At 42.6% G+C, this 19611-nt stretch overlaps 1 protein-coding gene across 4 annotated transcripts in view; it reads right to left on the reverse strand.

Moving 5' to 3' along the window:
• The window catches only part of LOC101910636 (amine oxidase [flavin-containing] B), a 55264-nt gene extending 36442 nt beyond the window's left edge, over nucleotides 1–18822 (reverse strand). For all 4 annotated transcript variants that reach the window (XM_055801491.1, XM_055801490.1, XM_055801489.1 and 1 more), the window contains exon 1: nucleotides 18659–18822. In XM_055801491.1, the coding sequence (XP_055657466.1) occupies nucleotides 18659–18704 (46 nt within the window). In that variant the 5' untranslated portion in view covers nucleotides 18705–18822. The remainder of the gene's footprint in view (nucleotides 1–18658) is intronic.
• Between the last annotated feature and the right edge of the window lie 789 nt (nucleotides 18823–19611).

Here is a 19611-nt window from a genome sequence, read left to right on the forward strand (position 1 = left end):
AAGTTATTCTCTACTTCCCATCAGCAGGTGACGTTCAGCCGCTTCCCAGGACACAGGGCTTCAGCACACATAGTGGTTGCTCCAGAAGACAAATGTCGTAAATAACAAATGCCCACCCCCCCCTTCCTCCTTTCTCTTAGCTTTTATATCTGAGCAGATGTCATATGGCATGGGAATATCCTGTTGGTCCGTTTGGATCAGCTGTCCTGGCTATGTTGCCTCCCAAGAACTTGCCCACCCCCGGCCTACTGGTGAGTCACAGGGAATGTTGGAGAGCCAGGCCTGACGCTGTGCTGGCACCGCTCAGCAGCAGCCAAACCACTGGTGTGTTATCACCACCTTCCTAGTTACCAACACAAGCACAGCACCGTGAGCGCTGCTGTGGGGCTCAGCCAGGGCCATTACAAAGCCATATACACATCATAGTTCAGCTATCCTTTCTGGCTCTCTGCCTTGTTGCCATCAGAAAGCAATCAGTTTCTTCTCGGTGCCCTAGTACATGCAGTTTTTGAGAAGGATTTGTCCAAGCAGACTGTTCCAAGCATAAGGCAGCCATGGAAGAAATGGCAAAAGTGCTGGCAGGAAAAACAGATGGCCAGAGCTAGCATGGCAGGACTAAATATAATGATAATGAAGAAAATACAGCACCCCTGGATAGGGAAAGAATATTAATGAGAGCTACTAAAGGTGCTACAGAACATCCTGGTCATCAACTAGTGGCTTGGGAGTAGGAGAACCAGGTCCTGTTCCCAGCAGTGCAGTGGACCTGCTGCACTATGCTGGTTAAATCACTTAAGCTTTTTGTTTCCTTATCTGTAAAAAAAAAGAAACAACGATATAGACCTATCTGTCTAAAGGATCTGACATTGTCTGAAGAAAAGCAGATGTTTCCATTAAAAGATCATACTGTCCTGCTTTTATTTCTAGTTTCATGGGCTTATTTATCTTGGGTTTTCACATGAGTGTTAGTGAGAAAACCAGTAATGACACTGATAAATGTCTTTCCATACTTCCTTATTGAGGAAATTATATTGCAAAAACATCTGGCTGGATCAGTGGCCTTAACTACACTCACAAATATTTGAAGATACCAAGGAAGAACAAAATACAGAAAACAGTTATGGTATGCAAACACAAACCAGTCCTTCAAAAAACTTGCCAAAAGAGGTTGGGTCCTGAAGGAAAAATAGTCCACAAAACTCCTAAATAAATCTATCTTACCAGTTTGATTCTTTTTTAAAAAAGTTGCTCTTCAAAAAAGATAAATGTTTCAGTACTTGGGATTGGATCAACAGTAGTTATTAATAATTTAGAGAATGAATGCATAATCTGAAGGATGTTGTCACTGCAGGCTTCTGTTGTCTTATGCTAACAGGTACTGACTAATCAATTAATAATACTCAGTTACCAACACTGATTAAGGAATATGAAATTTGACTTGCTTTATTAAAATCTAATGAATAAACATTTCAGTACAGCTGGGAACAAAGGCAGTTTAATTCCCAAGAGCTGAGCAGACAGAGAAGCTTGTGAAAGGATGGCTCTCTAGACTCAGATGAAATGCAGCTGATTCACAGCGATCAGCCCAGATACCACCTCCTTGTTTCCTTATGCACCTTTCATCCACCCTATTGCACCTATGTACTATTTACTCCCTACTGTTTGTTTTGGAGCAGGTGCCACTATTTTTTCTTCCCATACATTCACAGATGTACCTGTTAAAGACAGGTAACAGTTTACCATTTCCTGATGCAAATAAAAAAAATCCAAACAGTGTTGAGGGGAGGATCAGGCTCATTACTATCTCGCTGCCATCCTCCAGCAGCTCAGATCTCTGCAGAGGGAGGGATGTGTCCTTGGGGTTTGACCCTATAGTGGAAACCGTGCAGTCCACAGGGCTCCCAAACTAAGCACTTATTGACCACTTCTTTTCAAGAGCTAGTGGTCCACCCCCTTCTTTCACCTACATGACAGCTCTGTTCTGGTCCAAAGTTTGTTGGAGAAATTATGCAGATAATTGCTGACAAAGGCAGGAAACACAGTCAACCTCTAGCTCCTCCCCTTCCTCACCACAAACGTGTAACTGGTGAAAAAGGTGGAAGAAGCAAAGGCAGAGTCTCAGGAGGGTCAGATGGCACAGTGAAGAACAAGATTAAGTCTTACAGCACGCACAGTACAGGATAAGGCAAGACTGCTGTCACAGATACCACATTACAGTGCAGTACTGACAGGTGAGAATGATGCTATCTTTGGTATCTCACAAATTTGGAATCACAGTACTGCCACATCACCCCATAACTGTTCCCTGGAGCTGGACTCAAGACCCCAAATGGGCTCTTGAACTGTTACTATAATAACAGCAAGAGGACTCGGTGCTGCACAAGGAGAGCTCTGAGCCAAAGTGATACAAAGGCAGATAAGGTGCCAGGAACAGCAACAAAAACATATTGAAATGGGAATGAATACTAGCACATGAATATTGGGGCACAAGGTCGAGGTTTGCTTTTCAAAAACCAAAAATTGTTGCAGGAAACTTCTACAAACCACAGCTGCTTTTCTAGGCAAGAGTCACAGCAGCCTCTCTGTGCTTAATACTCCAATTGCTGCAAGCAGAGCAGGCACAAAACCTGTGAAGCAAAACCTGGAAAAACCTATCATACATGATATAAGATCTCTTCTTGAGAAGTGTAACCCTTCACAAGTTTCACATTTCAGCACTGCCTACGGTTTACCTCTTTGATCTCTTGCACATCACTAACAAAAGGCAGATCTTTAATATTGCCCCCATTCCTCACAAAAGAGGCAAACAGGCACATTCAAATACAAAGTTCATCCAAAAATGTGACTGATGCTGTTATGCTCCCACTTTGTGCACGATATTTTGCCACCCAGTGGCACCTTCCCCTCCTCCCAAGAAGCATTTCAACAGAATTAGATCTGAATTGCAATATAAGGGCTCAACCACTTTTGCCACCACTTCACAGAGGACAGTAATTGGGTCCAGTTTCCACTGCAGGTCAGCTTTCTTCAAGGAGCAACAGAGTGCCAAATATATATGGCAGAAAACATATGGTTAAGCAGCCTCAACTGCAGTTCTGCTCAGAGAACTGATAGGCAGATAATTAATGCAAACAAAGAAGCAAAGATGATTGGTCTTATTTGAATCCCCTGACTGAAAATACCATTGTGCTTAGAGGAAAGCCGGCAAGACTTCATCCGTCACCATAGCAACCTGGTACCCAAGCACTGCCACTCGGAGATACTGGTGAGAGATTGTCTCCCCCGGAATTTCACAATGCAACTTCAAACCACAAAAAACATTTCTCCATCGTGCAGCACTGCATTCACACAGATATTACTCAAATGTAATAATCACACTAATTATTACACTTCACCTTCAGTTTATTATTTCATCTTCAGTTCCAGCTTCTTTCCTCTGATACCTCTGTACCTGCTACACATCTTAAATCGCACCATCTGATTAAACAGCTTCATTATAACCTCACTTCCTAACATTAACAGCTTTCTTATATTAAGAGAACAGCTAATTAAGAATATATTTTTTTTAAAACGGTAAAATCTTAAATTTCTGTGCGAGGGCAGAATCCAAGCACATGTTTGGAATATAAAGGCAGAATCCAAACACGCATTTGGACTGAGAAATGTGACAAGTCATGTTTTTCATCTGACCCCCACATATTATGGACTACAATGAAGCCCTACAATCAAACACATCTGACTATCTAAAAAAACATTTTAAAGTAATTTTTTTTAAATCTGATTTAAATTTTGTAACACCACTCTTGATTTTGCCTGGAATCATCAAATTTACTGAAATACCCCTTTTACCTTAGCATTTCCGCAAAATTTTCACCAGAAAGGATATGATTGGAAGTTGTACCTCTGATACATGTCCAAATGAACTTGTGTCTTTTTCCATTTAGGTTTTGGGTGTTTTGGTTTTTTTTTCCGTAGAACACTTCTGTCATTCTCTGGACAGCTAGGCAGCCAATACACAACAGCAAGGCCACCAACAAGATTCTATTTCTTCCTTGGGCTACACCCAATTCCCTTACAGCATATGAGGGACAGGGCAGGTAGCCTGGAGGGGTTTAGGTTATAAAGCTGTAAATAAAGTTTATTTCTGAAGGCGTTCCTGCAGTTGCTGAAGTACTTTCTCTGTAATATTCACTACTTTATCATGTTCCGCCTATATTTATTATCTCCTTCCTCAGAAAAAAAAAATCTCTTCTCTACATATGTAATTATAAAAATAATCTACAAATTCTAAACTCTAATTCATGTAGGGAACAAAGAAAGAGCCTGTAAGCCACTGCCATTCATTTACTAGTGTCTAACAGGGCTGTCAAAAAATTTGTTTATCACCTTAAAAATTTCTCTCTGAAACTAAAATTGTAAGTTGAGCAGAAATAAAGGCTGCCATCGTATTGTACTAACTTGCAGGTCTTACTGTAGAACTTCCATGTCTCATACCTATATTTCCTCAGATCTGTAAAATTTGCTGATTTTTCTCTCTCCTCCTTTGTATTTTTTTATTTTGACACCAAAAGTATGTTTACAAAGTACTGCCCAGGGGAGTTTTAACATTTATAACAGATGTCAGACACTTGGGCTCTGCACACAAGTATGGGCTGTATGTGTAGATTAGAAACATCCAACACTTAAATAGGCAAGAAGCTTATATACCTTTATACCTTTGTTGTGCTTCCACAACTTGGATATACATGTGTGAACAAGCTCTACACTGGCTCGGTTAACTGCTGACAGCATCCCCCTTGACATCATGTGTTTGAGCAGTGGCTAACACCTGGTTTTCCCAGTGTATTTGCAGGTAACAGCTGCACTGCAAAGTCATCCTCCAGGCAGTCAGCTGAAGGCTCAAGCAAGTCTGCATGAGAAAGGGCTGCCATAACATACCTTGTAAATAAAGGCAAAACTGATGAGTTTCTTGAGGACTTTTTCCTGGCTTTCAACTGTTCAGCTACATCTAAATAACTGTCTGCCAAGATGTCAAGTAACAGCTGCTTCTTCACCCAGAGCCAGTGGGCAGAGCAGCCCGCAGCACCCGAGCCTGAGCCTGAGCACCCTGATGGGATCCAGGGCAGTAAACAAACACAGCATGAGGCTCAACAGGAGGGATCTGTGACAAAATGTACCATGGAAATGGCATCATACTTTGCCACAGAACAAGCACAGCCTTGAGGTCAATGGACAAACTGTGGCATGTAAAAATGTTTCACAAGACTGATAGCAAGAAAAGGAAACATACCATATAAACAAATAAGAGCTGAGTTCAGGGTCACTAAAGTAAATGAACTCAAGTATTTCTTAACATAATTATTAAAAAATATTAGTCAGACCACCTTTGTCCATGGACATTTAATATTTTGAAGCTGTTATTTTAGAAATGTCAGGATTTATATTATTATTATTCTTGATCGGGAGACTAAGTCTCATTTTGACCAGAGGGGCCAGGAATTTAATTTCTTTTCTTAATGAAAGTGGTGAGTCTCACAAAAATCACAAAACCTGAACTAGCTGAAATGTTAAGAAAAACCAGCAAACCTGTAAAAAAAACTATAAAAAGTTACAGAAGCTTGTATCCCTGTGGGATCACATGGGAAATACAATTTCCCTCACTATTAGATTTCTTTATACGGCAGCCTTACCTACCATCTCTGATGCTCAGAAATACATACAAAATGCATACAGCAAATAAATTAAGTTTGGCCAAAACTGATGTACTGTACCCAGTGAAACAAAATCCATCAACCCCTTTGTTACTGATCAACACAGCTGCAGCATTTGACCTAGGGCAACAGGAAGAAATAGAGGAATATGCCCCAAGCAGTTGAGAGAAATTGTGGGGGAAGCAAAAAACCATTCCTTTGACCAGGAATACTTTCTGGGTAAGTTCCTAGTATCTAAAAATCGAATCAGTTAAGATCCAGTGGAAGAATCCTGTTTGCTGTTGCTTAGACCTAATTACGCTAAAATTCAAATAAAACCCCTCTTTGTTTATACTCGGGGTTCTCTGACTTCCTTTTAAGAGATGTCCCAAAACCACCATGTTCAGTGCCACTGGTGTAATACTGTTTGTATGCCACTGTGACACTGAAGGGATGGAGGGCAGAACAGAGAAGAGGCATGTTCTTATCTGCAGCTAGGCAGCCATTTTGCACCAGTAGGTTTTCTCCTTCAAGTCTTCTAAAGTTTCTCTATTGCATTACTGTGTTAGAAACTGCAGTTTAATAGCATTGCTTTTGTTTGTGTTGGCTGCTCTAATGAACACAATCCAATTACTGCTTTTCCACTGAGAGATTGAATCTGGCGCTGGTTACCTTTACTTCTGTCACTCATCATTAGCCAGCTAAAATGTTTTAATTGAAATAATGGCTTGAGACAATAATGCTTGTAAGGCATTACAGATAAGGATTGTAAGCAAAATAAAAAAACCAAAGCAACAAATAAAAAAGCAAAACCAACATTGGCCCAGGGTCTGGGTGACTTAAGGTGATACAGGCATTTTTTGTAATTTTCATCATGTTATAGAAAGGTCAAGGGATTTTGCTCTTGTGAAGAATATATCCCTTTATAAACTCGTGAGCATGATACAGAATTGTAATGGGAGCACCGCAACAGAGATAGCTAAAAGCACACTGCCTGAAACTCAGTTCACATCAGGCTGGCACACTGCTATCAAAAACGGTGAGCATGAACAGTGGCCAGTTTTCCTGCTTCACTGATTTCTTAGTCCTCTGCAAGACAAGGTACACAGCATGCAGACTGCTCCAAGAGTTGTCTAGGTGACGATACTTCTGAAAAGCACAGGGCTACAAACCTGAGATACCGCAACCTGACAGTACCTCTTGTTAACTTGGCCCCACACCTACATCCATATGCTTTAAGGGTGAAGGTAACCTTTTAACTTCTCTAATTTGGGCAACCTTTACACAGGTACTTTAGATATCTGACTCAATTTCATGGAAGAAAGTACAAAAAATATCAGAATCTAAAAACATGGTAGAGCTGGGTGTCTGTACATTGTCACTCTTGGATATTCTCAATGTCTTACCTTCACGTGCTGAATAGTACAGTGCAAGGTATCAAAGCAACTCTTTTTTGATACAAGTATTTTGACCATGGGGGGAAATACTCTCCGTTCTTAAGCTGTTTCACTGTGCAGCAATGAGTGTGATTAAAATTAATATCACTCACCTACAACATTCAAGAACTTAAAAAATAATAAAATAATACAATTACCATTTCACAAACCCCCAGGAACAAAAAAAAAGACATTATCGATCTGCCTATCTGCTTAAAACGTACATTTACGTAAAATATTTGTACAAAGGACATAACATTTCTGCCTAGGATAGAGTGCTCTATGAGCAAATATAATTTATTTCGGTTAGCCTTTCATTGTCTAGCCAAGGCAATGAGTTTTGCTGTCTGAGCACTGGTTCTGTAACCTTGTCACTGAGGTCAGTATGAGCATCCCCATGAGTTAATGTGACTTTATGTAAGCATAAACTCTAGTCCCAACTTCCTGTGATCTCTTCACCCTGGCAGTGCTCTTAGATGATTCATCCGTGGTGCAGGGAGCAGTATTTATTAAGCAGAGTTCTTAAAACCAACATTAAAAACATTCAGTCTACATTTGCCCCAGGCATCGTACCTGGTTAAGTGATACAGAGCCTGGCCAGCTACAAGCAAGACAAGCAAAGTGGTGGTGCCTTAAGCTCAAGCCCTGCCAAGCATGGCATGAAGACAGCTTTTTGTGTTTGAGTGGAAACCCAGCACCTCCAGTGCAGTGGTGCCCAGGCTCAAGTGCTGAAGCCACAGCTGCTCTGTCCTTGCCCAGGGCTTCCCTTTAGTTTCCATTGCATTTTTACATTTGACATTTCCAGTGAAACTTGAGATTGACAAAACTGGGGACTCCAGCATTTCAAAGGATGAGAATTTCTAATATCAATAATTTACTCAGCATTCTGTTCGTTTTATGGACTTGTCAGGTCTTACACATGGAGCAGTACACCCATTCAGTGCCCACCTCACACTTCGAAAGCAAGAGTCAGGAGCCTGTTTCTAGGCTTCAATCAGGTAAAAAAAACCAAACAAAATAAACAAAAATCCCCCAATCAAACACCACCACCACCCCCCCCGCATTCTGCATATCCTTTTGTTATCATCTGTACTGCAGTATTATCTCACACTTTCAATCGCGGGGCCTCCCTTGGCTTAGGTCATCCCTTTCTGCTAGTTCGTAACCCAGCTGCCTAAAACCACAACAGACAGAGGGAAGAAACTAAGGAGATAAAGAGGACTGAGGAGGCAGCGGTACAACAAACATACCATAGCACTGAACAAAGCTTAGCACAATGAACTGGCTGAGGCAATATATGGGTAATTTACTAAAAGCATCCTTTTAGGCATTACTATTATGAAGACATATACAAGCAAATAAAATACCAGTCAGATTCATTCTGAAAAAGTTTTGCCTTCCATATACAGCAATGTGGGGGAAAAAAGACAAAGCTAGGTCTGGAAAATTTTGCAAAATTATGCAACAGTTGCCTCAGAAGAGAATTGCCTATTTGTTTTGCTGTCTTGCATGTTCTCCAGCAAGGAATTCATTTTTCAGTTGCCCAAGAAAAGTAAATGCTCAAAATACATAATTAGATAGAAGATGTGAACTCAAAAAATAAACACACTATAATTCTCATATCTTGATGTTAAAAAGTAACACGATTTTCCAGATTTCTCAGTATCTACTAGCGTTCACCTAGAGAAGGTAATTTCTCATGGCAGCTAGCAAAGCCCTCAGCAGAGCCACCATGCCTTCATTCCATGGCTATCCATTTTGTTTCACGTTTTCCTTGATCTTCAGCTAACTATTTTTAACAGCTAACCCAGCTGCACCTAATAATTATGGATTTATATTGGACATATCTCAGTGTCACTCAAATATCCACCAAGCCATGCACCAGTGACCCTCTGGAAATTCCTATCATCGTCATGGCACACATATACAAGTAGGTAAGCACACACATGCACACACAGGCTAGACACTACTAGCTTGAAAAGTGTACAAGGATTTGTGAACATTTTATCTATTTGAGTAACTGAAAAACAAAGATGAAACCCAGCATTTCCCAGCATCCTGTATAATCACTTTACATGCCAGCCAGCTCTTTGCTGATAGCCCAAACAGACCACTTCATTTCTTGATGGCCAGCTCAGAATGAGCCATTCCCTGGCTGAGATACCAAAGGCTGAGAACACAGATGTGATTCAGAGAAGGCCAAAAGGGAGCTACTGAATAAGATTTTCAAGTGACTACAAGTGACTATCTTCCCTCCATCTCTAAGTGCAGGCAGGAGAAAGCTTGAGCCAAACAGCTCATAAAAACATCAGCATTATGAAAGAAAAAAATTCTACCATTAGATTTATACTGTTCTGATATGTGTGGGGGAAAAAAAGGCAAAGGAAGCATAAAGGAAGAGAGAAGTACCTAAGATGTAAAATAAAAGAATCTACACTCTTTCCTTTCCTCATTTGTGCTCACTATTTAGCTTAACTCACTGATTCAACCTCTGGCCAAGCTAGCCTCAAAAAAAATTAACTTACATTGGAAAAGAAGAGGTGTCTTGCTCCAATATTTCATGCATTCAAACACAGATCTATCACTCAAGCAAACAGGGTGCAAGTTTATATGCAAGCTACCCAGGAATCATGACGCATAGTATGAACCGGTTGTTCAGTCGGCTGTTGCTGTGTGCAGTCAGCCAGACAGCATTCAATGTTTTATATATGAATTATACCATCAAGATAAAGACCAGCTGGCTGGGAGGCAGGAGGCTATACAGGCATCTCTCTGCCCCACCCCCTTCACTCCCAGCTGAGTTATATCGTGGAAACTGAAAACCATGAAGCTGAATAGTACAAAGTAAGATGAACAAGTTTCAAATGAATTAAAACTTCATGGAACTCTTTAACCACCTGAAACATGCTGAACACTGGTTGCCACCATAACCTAATTCTTGTAAACTGCAAGATGCCAGAGGCTGTAATGAACCACAGCCAGGCTCTTCAGTGTTAAGCCAGTGTTAAGAATTAGCACATCTATGATATATTTTGCCATACACACCAGTTACCAGAAGTAGTGCAGGAGGTCTCACACTTTCTAGACTGGACAGCCCTTTCTTCTGGGAATGGTCTGTGCTTTGTGTTCCCCCGTCCTGTCCCCTGCTCTCCTTTCTTCTACACAAGCACACATAGACCCGCTATGAAAATCCTGATGCCCATCATTTCCTTGAGCAGTTCCTTGCTCTCCATCCATAGCTGCTACTGCTCCTGATACCATCAAGAACCCATCCCACCTTAAACTGAGTCCATCCAGCCGAGTCCCATGGGGCTGTGAATGGCATGGGGACAGCAGCCCCACATGCTTGCTAGTGAGGTGGGAACATCAGTCTGGCAATAGGGGCAGCATGAAGAAGGACATTGGAGAGAAGAGATGCGGGACAAGAAAAAGAAGCATTGAATTCCCTTGGGCAGCTTTGTCCCTGAAAATATTTCACGCTCTCTTTGGAAGCCTTGTCTTCCCATAAATAATATTATCACCATTTCTTACGTCAATGAAATTCCTCTGTGGCTTGACAGGCACTTTCCAGCATCTTCTTTTTTGCTGACTTATCCAGAACTCAGGGTCTCCACAACGATGAAGACCATTCCTCTTTCTATTCCCTTACAGAACTCCAGCCCCAAATATTGGTCATAATAATGGTTTGTGGAATAAATGAAGTTCCTAAGGGACTTCACAGTGACATTACTTTTAAGCAAGTTGTTTGAACAGAAGACTAACAAGACAGAAAAGGCTGTGCAAAAATACAAGTGCATAGGTGGGTTATTTAAAAGAACGCCAGACATTCATGGTTAAAATACCAACACTGACCAGTGAAATCAGCAAAACCAACCTTTAAACAAGGATCATACAATGTAACAAAATATAAATCTTAGATACAAATCAGTCCATAAGGAAATAAAGCTAGTGAATTACATGAACGATCACATTTTGACAAACCATCTCACAAGGCAGCAAGAACCTTAATACCTGACATAAGTTTACAAGGATGAAAGAGGTTATCAGCCCAGAAAGAAAATAATGTTAAGTTCAAAAATGGCTGCGTAAAAATTAAATTATTGAAACTGTAATGAAAGGAGTGGAATTTCCTCAAGAAATTGAAGGCGCTGGCTGAAGCTCTGGAGTCCTCAGTACAGGAAAGACATAGAACTGTTAGAGCAGCTCCAGAGGAGGCCACAAATATGACCAGAGGGCTGGAGCACCTCTCCTGTGAGGAGAAGCTGAGAGGGCTGTGGTTGTTCAGCCTGAAGAATAGAAGACTCTGGGGAGATCTTACTGCAGCCTTTCAATACTTAAAGAGGGCCTGTAAGAAAGATGAAGACAAACTTTTAAGCAGGGCCTGTCACAACAGGGCAAGGGGTAATGGTTTTAAACTAAAGGAGGGCAGATTCAGATTAGCTATAAGGAAGAAATTTTTTATGATGAAGGTGCTGAAACACTGGAGCAGGCTGCCCAAAGAGGTGGTAGACGCCCCATGCCTGGAAACACTCCAGGCCAGGTTGGATGGGGCTCTGAGCAACCTGATCTAGGTGAAGATGTCCCTGCTTATTGCAGGAAGGTTGGACTTGATGACCTTTAAGGGTCTCTTCCAACCAAAACCATTCTATGACTCTATGAATGATGACTGATTTCAGAAACATAACTGAGAGCTTTGTAAGTGCATCAAGACAGTCTCTGTAAAGGAAAACCAAAAGAAGGTCCTCAATCCGCTATGGCATTGCTCAGCAAACTTTTGTAACTATGGTCAACTTCACCATTGTATCAGTGCACTCTGCGAAGTAGCTGCTATCGAACTGACACAAAACACAAAGGCAAGCAAGTCCTGTTCTGGGAAGGGGCAGTGAGACAATATGGCTTTTTATCTTTAAGTGACAGAACTACTTAACTACAGTTGTCAGTTCTGCTACAGAGAAGGAAACTGCGCCAGTGGGAAACGTGCCAAAATTTTCCAGATTGTTTACATACAGAATAGTAACTTCTGAAGAATAAAAGCCTTCTCAACTGACTAAATTATGAATAAGGCCTAATTCATTGTCATTAACTGTGGTGTAAGACATGTAAGTACAGAGCAAACTTGGTTTATGATACTACAAGCAGCACTGGAAGTTTACCTGTGGGACTATCAGCTCACATTGCTCAGGCTGCCTGCTTAGGCAGTACAAACATGCCTACTTCACTTTTTGCCACAGTTCTCCACCTTTTGATAATACCACCCCCACTCACCAGCTGTGCTTAAATCCTTACATCCTCCTGAGATCATGTTAGACAGCCCAAACACTCCCAGGACGGAGCCAGGGCAGCAGGCTGCTCCTCACAGCCCCTGCAACTGCAGGCACTGCTATTTGACCTGGACTCACGTCACTGTGTCATTTGACATCTTACTGTTTGCTGGAGACTGACCCTGAGGTTACTCGCTACAGGGGAGGAAGCATGCTGAATTATGTGTCTTCAAAATTACTCCTGTCCTTAACAGCACCAAGGAGTAAAATGAGGAAATCAAAATTCAAAAGTACACAGAATGTGATCTTTTGGTAATCTCTTGATGCTACAAGAAAATTAAAGAAAGAAAAAAGTACACAAGACAGAGGATGCAGGTGTACATCTGCTGTGAGGATGACCAAGTAAACTATTTTTAACTGTGTCATCATGGAAGAAGAGCACAAAATTGAAATGCTTACTCCTTCCATGTTACTACCTTTGAACTGCAAAGCCAAAAATATCCCAAGACAGGAAGTTTGCAGTGTCTATGTTAATATACAGTGCAGAATAGCAAATCTGCAGAGTAAAACAGTTGTATTCTGAATACCCAGTATCCATACTATATACATTAAAGGGGCTTTATTTCAGAGTAGCTCTTGTATGACCCTACAGGCTGAATCCCCATTAGGGATTGAAGCTCAAAAGGTGAGCTCACAGAGCATGTCTTCCCATTTGGTTTTATGCAAAAAGGAATCCAACGAGTATGCTCTAAGCCTGCTCTGTGGTGCACACTATAAAGCAGTAAGTAGCATCAATCAGATTTGCTCAAGGTACACACTTGATCTGACCAATACATTAATGCAGATGAATACGTACCACCACCAGCAGCGTGGTTAGGTTCTAGTCAAGTGCTAGACTAGACTGACAAATCTACCCAATTAAAAGCACCACTGAGGCTCTTTGTCCAAGTAAACAATGCACTGAACTTTCTTACATAGTACTTTCAGCCTCTCCTGTCTCTACTGTTGCTGTCAAAAGAAGATGCAATTCAGCAGTAAAAATAAGAAGATCCTGTGGACTTACATAAACTGCTACACACAAACTTGGGCTCTCCACCAGTTATTTCCATAATAGCTACCCAGGAATCCCTTGCCCAAATTTTTGCTATCCTAACTGACCTTTTTTGCTCTTTCCAGGGTGGTTTTCACATTTTTCTGAACAGACTGAATGAACTTTCCCTAATAGCACCCTTTCATAATGATCAATTAAGCTAATGGAAAAGCTCTGAACCTTGGCAGATGAGATAGCTCCTGCAGGTAGACTGGAAAGCTTCTTATCAAATCAACTTTCAGACCAATCAGGAGGCATCAGTCAGTAAATTAAAAGTGCTGTCCCTGCTGCCTAGGCTACCAAACTGTTTCACAACATTATGCAGTTGCTTTCTGTCGTGTTTACTGTATATTGCCTTTTTTTTTTTTTTGTGAAAAAAATATCTAGAAATCAGATGGGAGGTTCCACCTAACTGCCTCATACTCCTTCACAGTAGCCATGAGAATAGTTGAACACAAAAGGAAGAACCTCCTGATGGCAGATACAGAGACATATGACTGAAAATGTGAGCTAGGAGCTTCATCATGTCAACTGACAGGGAAGTGCCCTGGATTACCTTTGCTGCAGTGCATCTCAGAGAGGGTGGTATCCCTCGGAAAGGGTCACAGTCCTTCCACAGACACATCCACTCCATTTCACACATTCACAACTATTTAATCCATGCCCTCATTTTGTTTTGATCTGGGTTTTTACCTCTCCAAATGGGCATCTAGTATAGGAATCCTAGGCTAGTAACGTTCTCCAAAAATAGTGTCTCATTTGGTAAACTATCTTTTCAAAGGAGGACTATTATGACATTGTATATTACTACCACAGAGCAAAACTAAACAAGTTACTAGTGAAGATTATGCACCTCATGTATACTTTTCTTACAACATATTCCAGTTTTGTTTTGAAAAATAATTTTGCCCTCTGCTTCAGTCTATTTTAAAACAGATTGAACATCTTCAGATAATAGCCCCCAAAATACCTAACTTGGTTTTGTTTGTTCTGTTTTATTTTGGTTTTAAAGTAATTTGAAACTGGCTCACAGATGCAGTGAGCACTACTGTACTTATACAGCATATTAGGTCGTCTCATACAAATACAAAGCAAGGCTTAAGAAAAAAAGTACAGAGCACAGTGGCATCTCAATAACAGAAGAACAGGTATCTAAATATTTTAAGAACCTAATGTCTGAATAGAAATATTTTATCTTACAGTAGGCCACTAAGTATACTTCAAATAACATTCACCCTAATTAAGAAAAAGCTTCACCTTTCAGGGAAAAAAAATATCTGAATTTGATTGTAAAATCTGTGCAACAGAAATGTAAGAGAAACATTTTCTTAAGTAAGACTGGCATAACATTAGGATAAAATCTGATAACTTCTTTGAAAACAAAAAAAGGGAAGAGGTCCTCATGGCAAAAGCAGGGACAGGAAGGCACTTTTGAAAACACATGGAGAGTTTTAAAATAAACCTCCAAACAGATTCCAAGATTTGATTTTAAGAAAATGTCATCATTGGTGTCTCAACTAAGAAGATAAGCAAGCTTGATGACACAACCTCATAGTTTTCTCATAGTCTTTTCCGTCCTCATGATTAAGGAGCCCTTCAAAGAGAAAGAGACAGCTCTGAGCAAACAGAAGAACCTGTCATGATGCAAGTTCCAGCTCTATGAGGACCTGTTATGTTTCTGATCTAAATATTCTTTCATACCAGGCATACTACACACTGTGTGTGGCTAAGTGTTTTCATATACACATTTTTAAGTTGGGAAATTTTCTTTTAAAATATTCCTTTTTAATCTATACCATTCACAAAAATTTGAAGGCCAGCAGGTTGAGGGAGGTTATCCTCACCCTCTACTCTGCCCTGGTGAGGCCACATCTGGAGTGCTGTGTCCAGTTCTGTCCTCCCCAGTTCAGGAGAGACAGGGAACTACTGGAGAGGGTCTGGTGGAGGGCTACAAAGATGATTAGGGGAATGGAGCATCTCCCTTACAAGGAAAGGCTGAGAGAGCTGGACCTGTTTAGCCTGCAGAAGCGAAGACTGAGAGGGGATCTTATCAATGTCTACAAATATTTTAAGGCCAAGTGTCAAGAGGATGGAGTCAGGCTCTTTTCAGCAGTACCCAGTGACAGCACAAGGGACAATGGGCACAAACTGAAACACAAGAAGTTCCATCTGAATATGTGGAAAAACTTCTTTACCTTGAGGGTGGCAGAGCACTGGAACAGACTGCCCTGAGAGGTTGTAGAGTCTCCTTCTCTGGGGACATTCCAAACCCTTCTGGACATGATTCTGTGAACCTGTTCTAGGAGAACCCGCTTCAGCAGGGGGTTAGTCTAGATGATCTCCAGAGGTCCCTTCCAACTCTGGCCTTTCCGTGATTCTGTGACTTCAGCAGAAGTTTCACCCATAAAACAGAATCTACTCCTTAGTAAATCCTCCTGTTCCTCAAAGGTCTTCAATTAGCATCAACTGTACTGAGATGATCTGAAATCTTCAGAGAAGCCACAGACTTTTCTTGTAGACTTGAAATAAATTAATGAAGACTAAATTTGAGTAGATTTTCGTTACATAACACTTAAATTAGCCAGTTCTTTAGGTTTATTCTTTGCTTTTCAGCAAACCTGCAATAAAGGACACTGAAAATGATTCAGCAAAGTAATTAACTTTAGATAAAACATCAGCCCCTTCAGAGGAGAACAGTGACTTCCAGGGTTGTGAAGGACTCTGCACTGCTATTCCATTATCAGGTTTTTTTACTCTTTAAATTTTAGACCCTACTAATCAAATCTGTGTAAAATGACAGGCAGAACTGCTGCCAAAGAGGCTCAGAATACTGCAAAGGGACAGCTTGCATTAACCTAAATAAACAGAAAAGAGAAAGCTGAGTGGCATCTCTGCAACCTGTTTGTTCACGTTCTCACATCAGCCCAACAACTTTTTTTTTTCTGCTTTGCTTACACTGTAGCAGCTAACTTGAGCACACCTGAACACTACCAGAGATTTCCACTGGCGCACAGCTGTGCACCAGCTGATGCCTTCCTCACCTAAAGGCAGTAACAGTACAGTCTCAGGTGGCTCAAAAACAGTGACTTTCTGAAGGAACGCACATCAAATCTGGAGCAATAACAAACCTCCAAGGAGCGACCCATTTTAAAAATCACATGGTTCATTCTCCAGTGGACAGAAGACGTCTCTGTAGCAGTTTGGCATTTAAGCAGCTTTCAATCAGAGCAAGGAGATAGAAAACCATAGTTTCACCACCTGACTGCAAGGTCAATGATTTACAGAGAAGTGTGCAGGCAGAAGACAGAGGTGGATCAGGAGTGGTAACTAGTAGCTAAACGGAAGTGACTGAAGAAATGTGCTTACTCATTAATAATTTTTGTGCACGTGTATTTTTCCAGCCTCTGTGTGAGGGCAGGAGAAAAGTTGCTACAGCATGAAACCAAAGTGCTTTAGTGAAGATCTGGTGTAAAAAGAAGTAAATAGAAAAATGGTTCCTTACACCCCCTGCCACTTGCTGCTGTCTGCAGGTAGCAAAGAGTGAAGCATACCATATGGCACAGCACTGCTTCTCTGTTCCGACTGCTCTTTCAAAAAAAACCTGTGTGGGCTGTGCAGGCCTGCCATGAAAATATTCCCATGGCAACCATGAAAAACAAGGGTATATTAAAAGCTGTTACACTAACCCATTCAACAGAGGAAATGTAGCACTACGGCCATACAAAAATACCACACTGGAAATGTTTCGGTTTAGAAGGCATGAATAGTTACCACTGGTTAATCTTCTGTAATTGACTTCCACTGTGAGACATGGTCTCAGTCAAAAACTAGCCATACCACTGGGTTCAGAATCAACTGTGCAGTATAGAAAAGCAATGGTTAATTTTTGCTAATCTCATAAACATACTTGAAACATTCAATTATTCGGCAGTTTATCAGAGAATCATCCTTAGGAAATAATGCCAATGATTTTGTTCACTGCATTTTGTATATCATTCAAATTGCACACCTTAATATAATGGTTAAGCAGACATCTAGAATTATATATAAAAAATAGTTGAAATTAAAAGCCATGTAAAAAAAGGATGAATAAATTCATGTTTTGTAACACATCTCGAGTAATTTGTTTGCAGCTTGGCCAAAGATATTACTTGGATCTGTGGATGTATGCATACTTATTACGCACTGAGGAGATTAACATACAGCACAGGAGCTATCACACTGCATAACTCCCAATGCTAACAGGCTAAAAAGCAACTGTTTTGATATGTCAATGTCAAAGACACAGGAAAAAAATTATCTACTGGCCATACACAATTTATTTGGCATGTGTGTCTGAAAAAAATGCATGAGAGAGAGAGATTCACTCTGGGCAGGCACAGAGGTCTTCTAGCCAGGATTAGGTTAAAAGAGCAGATGGCCACTCCATGCAGGATGGCTTACAGGCTGCTGTCCATTCCTGCTGGACTGATCATGCTCTCAAATCCACACCTGTCTGAGTGAGGAACTAGAAACTTACTGAACAACACAACTCATTTCAGGCATTTTTCCTTTAAGCGTCTACCTGTTCTAAACAGACGACACCCCAAGATTTAAATTAGTCCTATATGACTGTGACCAAGGGCCTCTGCACAACAGCTGTGGGTCAGCGCAGCCACAGCACGTACAGCTTCACCTGCCCAAAACTTCCAGGGTCTCCAGTAAGGATTACACAGGTTCAGGGGATGCTGGGGCTGGACAGTGGAAGAACCAGAAAAATAAAAAAATAATAAATGAATAAAATAAAAATTATCGAAATGAAAAAAATAAAATTAATAAAATAAAGATTAAGAAAATGCTGCCTGCACCATGCGGCATTCAGCCTGAATTATGGGGACCGGACTCGGCCAGCTCCGCCGAGCGGGTCGGGACGCGCTCGCACCTCGGGCTTCCCGGAGAAGGGCCGCCCCGGCCGGGGAGGAGGCGAGCACCGGCCCCGCCGCCGCCGCGATGCTCCGTCCGCCACGCCGGGACCGCCGCCCTCCCCCGGCCGGCCCGACCGGCCGCTCTGCGGGGCACCCGCGGCGACGGCGCCCGAGCAGGCTGCGCCCCGGGTGCCGCCACCCGCCCGGCGATGGGTCGCCGCAGGCTCGGCGCCTCAGGGGCTGACAGGACCCCCCCGCCCCGGGCCGCCGGACCCACCTGAGATGCCACCCCCGACCACGACCACATCGTAGCTCTCGGTCATGGCTCTGCCCCCGCACCGGCCACTCGCTGCCTCCCGCGGCGGCTCTGGGCTGGCTCCGGCGTCGCCCAGGCGGACCCCACCTCGCCCCGCCCCGCCTCGCCGATGGACGCCACTTCCCGCCGCGTCATGCGAGGCCGAGGGCTGGCGGCGTCGCGTCCCGCCGCGCACCGGGGGCTGCGCCGGGCCCGCCGGGGGGGGGGGGCCCGCCCGGGGCGTGGAGCGAAGGGCTCCTGCTGAGGGACCGCTGACACTCCGGACATGGGTGACCCCTCGCACCGGCCTCACTCACCCAGGCGAGAGCCACAGGTGTTGCTGTTTTCACTCCTGCCTCCCGGAGGGTCTGGAGGGGCAGCATGGCCCTGGCTGAGGAGCGCAGTCCCCGAGGTGCTGCAGCCACGGGCTCACCATCCTCCGCTCCCCAAAAGCCATGGGAATGTTGGAGCCTGTTTCTGCACCCTCTGCAGCCACCCAGAGGGGACCTTTTGCTGCCAGGGCTGGTGGTACGGACTTTGGAAGACCAGTTAGTGCTTTTCTTGCATGTCGCTCAAAATGAGCTGCGCCTTGTGCCAATACAGTTCATGATGCTCCATGGTGGCATGCATCAGTGCTCCTCCAGATCAGCCTCCACACAGAGTGGTCTGCTGTGAGCCCCAAGAGACACACACATAGGGAAAAGGACTGGCTCATCCAGAAGCAACAGTGTCATCAAATTCACCCAGAGCCTTTAGGCTGGTCCCCTACACACCTAAACGGTGTTTTCTGTTGCTTCGGTTTCTGCTTTACCATGGGGTTGTCTCCAGGATAACTGGCTTTGGGGATGGTCAAAGCATGCAAACGTTCCGTCAGGCCTGTCTGTACAGATCACACCAGGAGTCATGTCAATCACACCTGAACTTCCACACTCAGC

The sequence above is a fragment of the Falco peregrinus genome, chromosome 4, assembly GCF_023634155.1.
Source record: "Falco peregrinus isolate bFalPer1 chromosome 4, bFalPer1.pri, whole genome shotgun sequence".
Taxonomy (NCBI): Eukaryota; Metazoa; Chordata; class Aves; order Falconiformes; family Falconidae; genus Falco; species Falco peregrinus.